At 48.5% G+C, this 10670-nt stretch overlaps 1 protein-coding gene across 2 annotated transcripts in view; it reads left to right on the top strand.

Annotated features, from left to right (window-relative positions):
- Positions 1-220: 220 nt before the first annotated feature.
- Positions 221-10670, top strand: part of LOC136750861 (LIM and senescent cell antigen-like-containing domain protein 1) — a 37274-nt gene continuing 26824 nt past the window's right edge. The window contains exon 1 of one of the 2 annotated variants that reach the window (XM_066705996.1): positions 221-877. In XM_066705996.1, coding sequence (XP_066562093.1) covers positions 849-877 — 29 coding nt within the window. In that variant the 5' untranslated portion in view covers positions 221-848. Of the gene's footprint in view, positions 878-9457; positions 9541-10670 lie in introns of those variants that run through there. The other variant, XM_066705998.1, reaches the window with a different exon arrangement.

Genomic DNA, 10670 nt, shown 5'->3' with positions numbered 1-10670 from the left:
ACTGTGCACCGCGGACCATCAGTGACGTGGCCAGGATTGCAGGGATTTGCGTGGTTTTCCTTATAAGGAAAACAGCTCTTGCAGCGGGAGCAGCGGACAGGAGCGCAGATCTGCACAGACAGCACAGGCTGCGACTGCGGGTTTACATGAGACAGATCCCTTTGTCTGAGTATTCAAGAGTTACACCTCTGTGCAGAGGGGAAGAATGCATTGTTGCATACAATATGTCATGTTTTATGTGTTATTAGTAGTAGTAATAATCATATTGTTTCCACTGCACTGTGACGCACATGCCAATGCGCAACATCTTCGCCTGTAATGGGAGATGACTGGCTGGTGTGAAGTGAGGGCAAGAACTCCAAACAAACTGTAACTCACTTCAATATACACACGATTTTAATTTAACTATCCCAGCTATTGACAACAAACCCTGTATTTCTGTCCTGTGGTTCTTACAGTTCGGGAAATCACAAACTCCACAAGTTTCGTGCATTTGTAAGGGGCCGTGACCAAGTGCGGAAAGGTACCCCTGACCGAGAGCAGTCACGGTGAAAAGCGGCAGAGCTGCTGCATTACGGCTGCAGCTGCACGGTCTGCACGCAGGCGCTGCAGAGTCTCCAACTCCTAATTTAGTCACATTTCTCCCGTTTCGCCAGTAAGGCTGTGCGACGTTTCGTTGGCAGCGCGGAGTTTGGCCACGGCCCCTTGCTGTCTGGCGGAGAGGGAGGCGAGGCCACTGCGCCATTGCCGGAGATCCGCTCGGCTCACTCCCTGCTCGACCCGCCCGCCCGCCCGCAACAGGACGCGACATCCGCGGAGACGACTTCCCGACAGCGGCCGTGAAGGGGATGCTGGGTGTGGCAGGAATGACCGGCAGGTAAGGCCGCAATAAAGCGCCACAGCCTTGTTTTCATTCATTCAGAGGCGACAGAAAGACAAGTTTCCGAAATCAGATGCGGCGCCACGCTGGGCTCGGGGGTCTGAGCCGAGGTGTGTCGTCTGGACGCGCAACTGCAGCCGGTGTCGCCGCCGTCCTGTGGGTGCAGACAGCAGCGGGAGTCGAAGAGCAAACCCGCCCGTAACTTGATCGTGTCGTCCGCTAGAGCTCAGGCCAGAGACGGATACAAAGTGTCCGATATGTGTCACAGTCACAGTAAATGTAACCGGATCCAGGCCGAGCGCTACCACTGTCAGTTTTAAGACCCAAGTTGTAACTTCTTCGGCCGCTGCTGGGCTGCTAAATATGGAGAGAGTCCGGCTGCCGCGCCGCATCTTCTGTTGCCATGCACTGCTCCAAATATTTATCCGCCTGCATCTTCTACAGATGTCAAATGTGTCTGCACTGCTTTGTTCTCTTGTAGGAGTTGGGTGTATGAAGAGCACATCGCTAATACGTGTATTCCCTTCTCCTGCACACTGCCCGGATGCATGTGGTCCACTTATAAAATAACACACATGAGGTGCTCAGTGGTAGGTGCCTGTATCCCGGTGTGTACATTCCCGTGCTGGCGTTGCACATGTTATGCTCAGGCACTGGAATGACTCGGAGGTGTCATTGTTTGCACAGATGAGGCTGGTTGTGTTTTGGGGATGCTCGCCCTTCTCTTTGCTAGTGACTTTCCTGGAAATATCAAAGCTCAGTTTCCTCAAGTGCCCAGACGAAAATGTGTCATCCTGCCTCCTGTCTGGGACGTCTGAGCGCAGGGTCAGCCCCCCCGGGCTTCACACACAAGTGTCCGGCCTCCGTCGCAGTTTTCCGTTAGGGAACAAATGTGCTGCCGTACAGGAGTCCATGGGTAAAAGTGTGCTCTGAGTTTTAGGATCCGGGTTGCGGTGTGTACGTTGTGTCCTATTGAACATCTTGCAAGCACTAATCTGAGATCATTTTTACTGTATAAGCAGCAATTTGCTGATAAGCTCTTTTCCTAGGCTTTAAGCTAATGTCAATTTAGAGAGACCTATAAAACTTGGTGCAGTTCAGTCCTCAGTGTATTTTAGTGTGCTTCTGATACCCAACAAATAAACCGACTTTTCCCATTCGTTCTGAATCAGTCTGGTTTGATTCCTGCATGGAAATCTCGCCTTGATCACTTGTAACTGGGATTCACTTCTAGAAGAATAAAGATACAGAAGTTTTGATGTTATACCTGCATCTCTCTGAGGTGTGACTGGGTCTTCAGTCTTCTCTTAAAGTCTTCTGACTTTCCTCTGTGGGACATTTCTCTGTGTTTTTATGCACCCTCTCATTGCGTGAGCTGCTTCTTCCACGTGCTTATTATGGGATTTTCTTCTGTGCAAAAATAGAAATGAATAAATGAGGTGAAGACTTGAAGTAGAATTAGTCATACCCCTTAATAATGTGACTGAAGCCCCATGGAGCCTGTTGCTGCTCGGCAGTCCACTGTCCCAAAACACATTCAACTCTGTACATCTCTCCAACCATCTGATGCCTGTTGATAACTGTGTCTACAGGAGAAACAGTTTTGATGTGGAAGCAGTGGAGCGGTGAGACGTGATCTTCACAGAGAATTGAGCTCCTTGTGTTGTGTTATCAGTGCTGATGTGAAGCGATACGGGCCGGTTCAGACGGGCTCCTGTGCTCGGGTATTCTCTCTGCACTGGGCTGTGTTTACGGGAGCTTTGCACAAGGTCTGCCCGGACTGGAAGTGATGATAACGGTTTGCAATTGTCTCGCAGGGGAAATGCACAGTGGGATGCGACTGAGTGTCTGTCTGCTGCAGCGTAGTTAGAGAGCTGGGCTTGTGTGTCATAATAAAGCCACAAGGGGGTTTGGAGGACTAAGAGGTTTTTTCCAGATACGGTTTGAGAACGTCCTGCAAAACAAGCATCTGGGCTATATTTGGGCTGTAGTCCTTCTGCAGTTTGTTCTGCTTAACTAGCTCTTTTATTTGCTTGGCCAGTGACCATCTTTCCCGGGTCTTTAGTTGGTGAGATCTGAAACAGACATATAACTACAACACAGAAAAAGTCAAGCTCTGAAGGTCTATGTGTTTAAAATAAAGTAAAGAAAAAATAGACAATTAAATTGGGAGAATAGCTTCCCAATGAGCCACAACATCAGGAACTGAAATTAAACTCTTATTTGTATCTGATAGGGAAATTGTATTGTGTAAATAAGGAGAGAAATGGGGGTTAAGACGTCTTTGGTCAATGTTTACACACCTGCAGATGTGATTCATACCTTCATTAATAAAGGCGATGTGTCTTAAAAACGATATTTTCACGTTTAATGGATTCAATCAAAACATGGAAAACCAGAGCGTGTCCCATGGGACGGTCAAAGGATACAACTGATTTCATTGCTGCATCCAAACAGTCGGTGGACTGATTCGAGTATTCCTTCGATAGCTGAATTAATCAGCCCGCTCAAGACTAATTACATGCAGCCCGAGACTAATTGAGACATTTTTACATGACAATTCCTGTCCTTCTAGGAAAAGCCAAAGCGCTGTACAGGACGCATCTGAAGATCAATTACATTTTGGCTTCCAGTACAATTGAAACTGTATTACTGTACAGCACCTGGAAGAAACCCAATAAAGAAATGCAAAACAAACGCATACTTAGATCTCAGGTTTACTCCCAAGATGCATTGCCAAGATAGTCTTTGTTGTTGTTTTTTGTGGAGAAGTAGTGGGTATATTTTAATTTGAATCAGACAGAAGTGGCAACGTTGTTATGTTTATCTTTTTGAGGAAAGGAGAGAACATGGGTGACCCCAGGCAGGAGCGCTGGGGGATGTTTAGTGTGTCACTTCCCTCCTGTTTCTAGTTAAGCATTTAGCCTCAAGGCTGTTAAGGACAGTGTGTCAACAGTCCCGATTAGCAGCAGCTCTTCTGAAGTTCGTGCGGTGAGATCATGCCCGGCCGGCCTGTCGGGACCCGTTCCATGTGTGGTCTTCTCTTCTCTGCGGTGCGCTTCACTTCCTCTGTGAGACTTCCTCTTTGTGTACACAGACTTCCCTCTGCGGGGATCGGACTCGGTGCGAGAGCCTCTGTCCCTGGAGTGACAGTAAATGTGCGCAATGCAGTGCGGCACTAATAATTAATTAGTTTTTTATGTGCTTGGGATGTCGGATTGGAGAGAGAGAGTGTGCCGTTTGTGTGTGCGATCGCAGAGGCCCGTGGAGATCAGTGCGCTGACTGTACAAAGGGTTTCTGATCTCGCTCCGCTGCTAAAAGGGCATACATTACACTTCAGTAGACCCGTGGACCTGTGCCTGGTATGTGTCTGCCGATAAACGCGCTCCTGGAATATCTCAGAAAGGGCCTTTGGGTAGGGCTTGCTTTCATGTATGAGCTTCAGAAGCCGTTCATTCAATGACTATACAATAGGAACTGTACCTGATTTCTGATTTTTCAAAATTCTTGTTTAGTGGACCCGTCCCAACAGGTCCAGTCTGTGTTAATGTATTTATTGTGTTAATGGCTTCACACCCAGCCCTCATTAACACAATTTTCTGTGGACTTGCTCTGACTTGTTTGGCTGGAGACTTCGTAAGACACCGGAAACAAAATCTTGCAGACCGATTTTCTCCTCCTTCTTCTTCGAGGAAACTGCTTCTGTTTGGAAACTGTAAGTGTCACAGGAAATATATTGTTCTCTTGTAGTTGTTGTGAGTGTTGAAGTCTGACGGGGCTGGTTCCAAGAGTATTGCTCTGCTCCTCCCTGAAGGCGGTCCGGGTCTTTCTGTGCCAGGAAAATGAGCTGAACACGCCTGGTGATGAACTAGACTAGATAACGCGGCATCTGTGGGTGGAAATAGTGAACGTTGATCTGATTTTGCTTTGGCGGTTTGCTTTAATAATGTGCCTCTTTCAGGGAGTCTTATCCTAGACGTACTTATTTCAGGAATAGAAACCTGTCCTTGGGTTGAGCTTTACTGTCTGTGTGAGGGGCACTGTCTTGATCTCTGTTTTAAGGAGCCGGATTAGGTCAAAACTTCCGCTTCGTGGAAATTGCAGTCGTGATCCTGAAATTTGTGAGCTCTTGAGGAAACTCTTATAAACATCGCTTCCTGTTTGAACTATTTCTGCCTCGTGTGTTTGAAGGCAATATTTTATGTTGTGCTGTTGTTATCTCTGGAAGATAGGAGGAGATTAAATCCCACTGGTGTTTGTCCACATCAGTCAGAAATGGTTTATGAAGTTATCATGTTTGGCACGTGGAGATGTTCACAAAGCACACTGTTGAAGATACTTGCTGGGGATACTCGTGATTGGAGGGTGTGAGTAGGTCAGTGTGTAGGTAGCCAGTCGTGGAGAACCAGTGGGTGCCAGTTCTTTTTCTGCAACCCTCTCCAGTAATTACAGCCCACAGTGGAAATCTGGCTTGCTGTGGGGAACGTGGTGCTGGCATAACTCCCCGAAACAACCCTAGTGTTTCCATATTTGCCGCTTGTGCCAGCAGGGAGTTGCTCAAAGCCACGTACAGAAGTGCAGGATCACTCTAGTTCACGTTGTTGGCATCCAAAGACAACGTGGAGCTCAGGGCGTGGTTCATACATGTCCTTTGGCACAGGGTGCATATAGAAAAGTATATGTTGTGACTGAAGGTAGTCCAAGGGTGTCCGGTCTGGGCTTATGCTTCACCATCTTCACAGGCTCCAGCACGCTAATCTGGTGCCCGTTTGGTCTCCTGCCAGGATGCATTCTGTGGGATAAGAGGATGGCATGCTAAACTGTGCTTCTTGCCCCAGTGCCACCCTCTCAGGAAATAATACTTGGGGATGTTGTAGGGACGTGGGCATGTGCGCCACAGCAGCCAGTCAAGGCTGCTCTCGAGCTGCGGGCAACGGCACCACAGGCCACTTGGCTGAGCCCCGGGAGAGAGTGAGTCACAGAGGATGAGGGAGACGGGCGTGTGTGCCAGGTCACACCGAGATGGGTCAGATCGCTGTGTCAGTCCATGCCTGGTGGGAGGGAACTGTTGAACTGGTGGAGACTGTGGCTCACTGGGGTGTCCTCCTCCTTCCCAGCATCCATTACAAGCCCAGCCCTTCCTGCCCACACACACGCACACACACTCCCGCACCGTCTCATCCGTGTTCATTTGCATGCACACTCACACATGCACCTGTGACACCGATAGGCAATCGCGTGAGTCACCACCTTGGTCAGGTAGGGTTCGCTTTCTGTGCTTTTGAATTTGTGTCTCCATGCTGAGCAACACGTGGCACTGAGACACTTCCTCTGAGCTCTGCCAGGAAGGCTGTCTGTTTATATTAAAATATGTATTTATTCATAAAAATATATTGGTTTGGTGGAAGTGGAAAGGGGAAGTGATTTTTGTTTGTTGTGTTTAATTCATGTGCCTCGGTTATAATTTCTTTAAATCCTTGTGTTTGCGAGTGATTTGAGTTATTCTATTCATCTTAGAGGTGAGTGTGGATTATTTTGCGTGTATCGTGTCCAAAATGAAAGGGAAATGGCCAAATGTGCCAACGTGCCGAGATCTGCCTCTAATATTGGCCACAGCGTTCGCTGCTGAGAGCGTGGCGCTGCTGAGAGCGTGGCGCTGCTACAGAGTCCGCTGTCAAGGTTCAGTCGATTTCTCCCACAGAGCAGTTTATTACAGGCTGTGGCCTTGGCTGCGGCACGGAGCATAAATCCTGCAATGTGCGCGCGGCCGCGGGAAACTCGACCCTCTGCTGACTCGGCAGGACGGGGGGCAGCCCGGCTATTCGATCCTCATCTGTTCGGCAATCTAGTCCAGAGCTCAATTATTGTGAAGGGAAGAGATTCGCTCCCATCTTTCTGGGATGTTTGTCCACAGTGGGGATGGGGATACTGTGTTTCAACTCTTCTCTTTGCAAAGTGTAGACAAATGCCAAGAAGTATACGCTGCTGCTTTGTTTTGGCCCAGTTTGAATGAGCAAAATGTAATTGTTTCATTTTTATGCATGTTTAAACTGGGTGTAATCCTGCCCTGTGGGGGAATCTGAGCACAATAGTGTCCTATGAACTAAAGTGTGTGTATGTGTGTGTGTGTTGAAGTAGATCAACAGATAGACACCTTTTTTGACCTATTCAAGTAGGCTAACTAAGAGAAAAGTATTTATAGACAACACACAGAAGCATGGCAAGATGCATGCTGGGAATAACGAGATGAGAAAAATAAATGAATGCATCTGAGAACAGACCAAAACATAATCGAAAGAGTGAAAATGTTACAATGCCGATGGGCCGGACACACTGCAGGAAGAACAGATCAAAGATGGACAAAGGAGCTATTGAATGGATCTCAAGAGATGGAAGAACACATGGGAGACGATAAAGGATGGAAAGATGAATTAATAAACTTTGCAGGCGTGACGTGGAAAAGAGAAGCTGTAGATTGAAGTGGAAACATAGACTGGTGGTCATGATATGTTTGAGTATTTCTTTCAACTGTATTCTGCTCTGTAGAAGTTCAGAGAAATGTGTGTTGCAGATCTAACGCTGCTTTTTCTTGAACGGCCTTCTGCTCTATTTACACCCGCTTTGCAGAAGGCACTCCCTTCTGGGTGGCAGGTGAAATGTCTCCCCCTGGCGGTGACGGCCCCCCAGCTCCCACCCTGACAGGGGCCCCCCACACCGCGGTGACGGCACTGGCCTGGCAGTGGGAGTGGAGGAATGTGCTGGGCTTGCTTTTTACACCAGAAACAGGCTTTTAAGTGTCCCCACTGCGGAGAGAGGTTAAGACTGCCTTTCAAGGCCAGGCCTCCACCAGTAGTGTGTGTGTGTGTGTGTGTGTGTGTGTGTGTGTGTGTGTGTGTGTGTGTGTGTGTGTTAAATTCACTTACTGGAGGTACAGTTAACTCTGTAATGACAGCCTTAAAAATGTATTTATTCCTGTTGAAAGTAGTGTTGTTTAACAGAGCCACAGGAGCGTGCTTTTGAACTCGGGTCTTTACTCCCGGCACGATCGTTAGTGAGGCAGGATCATGTGACACCTCTACCCAAAAGGAGATGTGTGGTTTGTTCATTTTTCACACACACACACACACACACATCTTTTTGCAGGGGGCAACAAATGTGGGCACTTTCGGTTTAAAAATAGATTTTGTCTCCAGTTACTATCCTTCTGGGGACGTTTTCACAACTTCTTTCCCAACCTTAACAGTGATGCATGCCCAGACACACACACACAACGACAGACAGACAGACACTCACTCACTTTCCTTAATGTAGGAGGGGGCAGCAGATTGTTTTTGCAGCACAACTATTCTCCCTCTCTGTTCTCCTCAATTGCCAGCCCCTTCGCTGCTTCGGCCGAGTGGCAGTGTCCCTGCCCCGCTGTGATCGGCCCCGCGGGGAGGCCGAGGGCCGCAGGAATGTGTGGGATCGGCGCCACGCTCCTGGGATCTCTCTGGCCTCGGACCGGATAAACACCCGCTGGGTGGGGCGCGTGCAGCGGGCCGGTCTCTCGTCTCAGTGGGAAACTGCAGCGCTCCGTGTCCGCCACTGTCTCTGTTCAGGGTCTGGGAATAACAGAGTTTAGTTCTCTTCTCCAGGCGTAGCCACCTGCCTGGGTCTGAAATATGTGGGGTGACATTTAAGTCTGAATGATTGATTGAGAATAGAGTTAGTGTTTTTGTAGAGTACTACCCTAACACACTAGTTTTCCTGATCTCGCAAGCTGGCATAGTTTTTTCCAAGACCAAGGGGAGAATCCATTTGCGGTCAGATCTCCCGGTTTAGGCTTTGCTGAATTTGGGAGAACAACGTCTGCTGAGCTGGAGAGGCGTGGTGTGGGGGCTGCAGTGAGGGTGTGATAGTTTGTTCAGGATAGTTAATTGAGTGCAGAAACGGGTCGATGGAGGGGAAGGTGCGCTGAGCTCAGTCCTGCAATAGGAGGGTCAGCGCTGGGGTCGGATGACGGAGGAAGAGTGCAGTCTGATCCAAGTGCTTCCCAGTCGGGCTGGGTTCTGGTGCTCAGGCCCCGGGATGAGGACAGATCGGGGAGTCTTGCCTGTTTTGGGCTTGGCAAGATCAATGTTTTATGACAAACGAACAAAATTAATTCCCAAATTGAGATTTGTATAAAATATGTATATAATTTGTGACTGGAGAGCTACTTTGATGATGATGTGTATTGTATGCAGTAGTTAAATTCCAGTTACACTTCTTTTTGTATACTAAGGAACTTTTAAGCAACAGGAAGCAAGTGTGTCTAATGATAAGGTCCTGGGCTTTGTGATGACGGGTGCAGACGCACGCAGAGGCTGTGATGGCTGCACACAGCGGGATCGTGGCTCATTGCTGCGCTGGGGGACGGTGAGTCTCCTGGGCCTGCTGTTTGAGCCGGGGACAGTGCAGCTGAGCGCCGACCCTGCTGAGCAAGGGAGGGAGTGAGTGAGGGAGCGGATGACAGCTCTCTGTCAGCTGGGCTCCGGAAGTGACTCGAGGCTGTGACCACAGCAGCGTGTATATATATATATAAAAAAGTTCAAACTTCACAGCAGAGGGAGGACGCGTCTCTTCAGGAGATCTGGTTCCCAGCAGAGGCAGACGCAGCCTGTTTTTTTTATCAAACGCGGTAAGTGAGTTTCACCGGCTTGTACAGCAAAGATAAATAAATCTAATCTCATGGTTGAATGTTTGATCTGGTGCCGGGAATAGTGTTGCAGGTCAAGGTGCAGGACTTGAATGAATGGCGGTGAGACCCGATGTTGTGCTGGTCCACGGGAAGGCATTTAACTTTACATTCACTTAACGGTGCCCCCCGGACAGTGCACTGAGCAGTGAGAGCTTTACACTAGAGTGAATTGCGCCTCAGAGGGGAAACAGGAGAGACTTAAAATAAAAATCGAAAAGCGAAATCATCTGTAGTGGTTTTACTGTTGCAAGTGTCTAAGAGGAAGAGAGAACGAGAGTCTCGCACGGCCGAGGGGGACCCACCTCTCTGCGTGACCCATTTTAGGTGGTCCTGGGCTTTGCTGAGGGGCTGGGGGGGAGTTTGGGCCTGGCAGCCCTGCCCTCTGTCAGCTTCCTCTTCCTCGCTCTTATTCAGTCACACATTCAGTGTTTTTTCCCCTCTGTTGCTGTTGCTGTTGGAGAGAAGTGCCAGTAAACAGTAAACAGATGCTTCATTAGATCGTGTGGAGGTGACGAACGGACGGGTTGAGAAACGCTGTACCGCGCCCACAATAACCAGCCCCCCCCCCTCTGTCTCTCTCTCTCTCTCTCTCTCTGACACTCACACACACATTTCCTACTGGCAGATATCAGATCGTAATCTGGGTGTTTGAGAGCAGAACCAGGGGTTTTGAAAAGCAGTGAATACAGTGAATGTACTACTAGAAGAATAAACACTTGCAGACAAGTGTGTGTGGGGGAGGGCTGTGTGAAGGTGTGAGCCAATTTCTATGCCATATGTATTAAATTTGAATTTGCAAATTGTTCTGTAACTCTCCACGAGAAGGACATCGGTTGTTAAAACCGCCTCCAAACTACAAGGCTGTGCACTGTGTTCATGGACGGACCCTACAGTGTGTGACTATCAGAACTCAGCCTTGTATTCCGCTCCCCCTGACCAGGCTTATCTTTGCACTATCAGAGATTTTACATGAAAACATGCTTTTTCTACAGCTGGATAGTTTGAGACCCAAGAGAAGCTAATGATTCTTAAGAACTTGTGTGTGTGGCCATTAAAAAAAAAAAAAACTG

This window comes from Amia ocellicauda, chromosome 6 (genome assembly GCF_036373705.1).
Source record: "Amia ocellicauda isolate fAmiCal2 chromosome 6, fAmiCal2.hap1, whole genome shotgun sequence".
In the NCBI taxonomy this organism is placed as follows: Eukaryota; Metazoa; Chordata; class Actinopteri; order Amiiformes; family Amiidae; genus Amia; species Amia ocellicauda.
The sequence above is the reverse complement of the archived record's forward strand: the minus strand, read 5'-3'. Positions and strand labels throughout refer to the sequence as shown.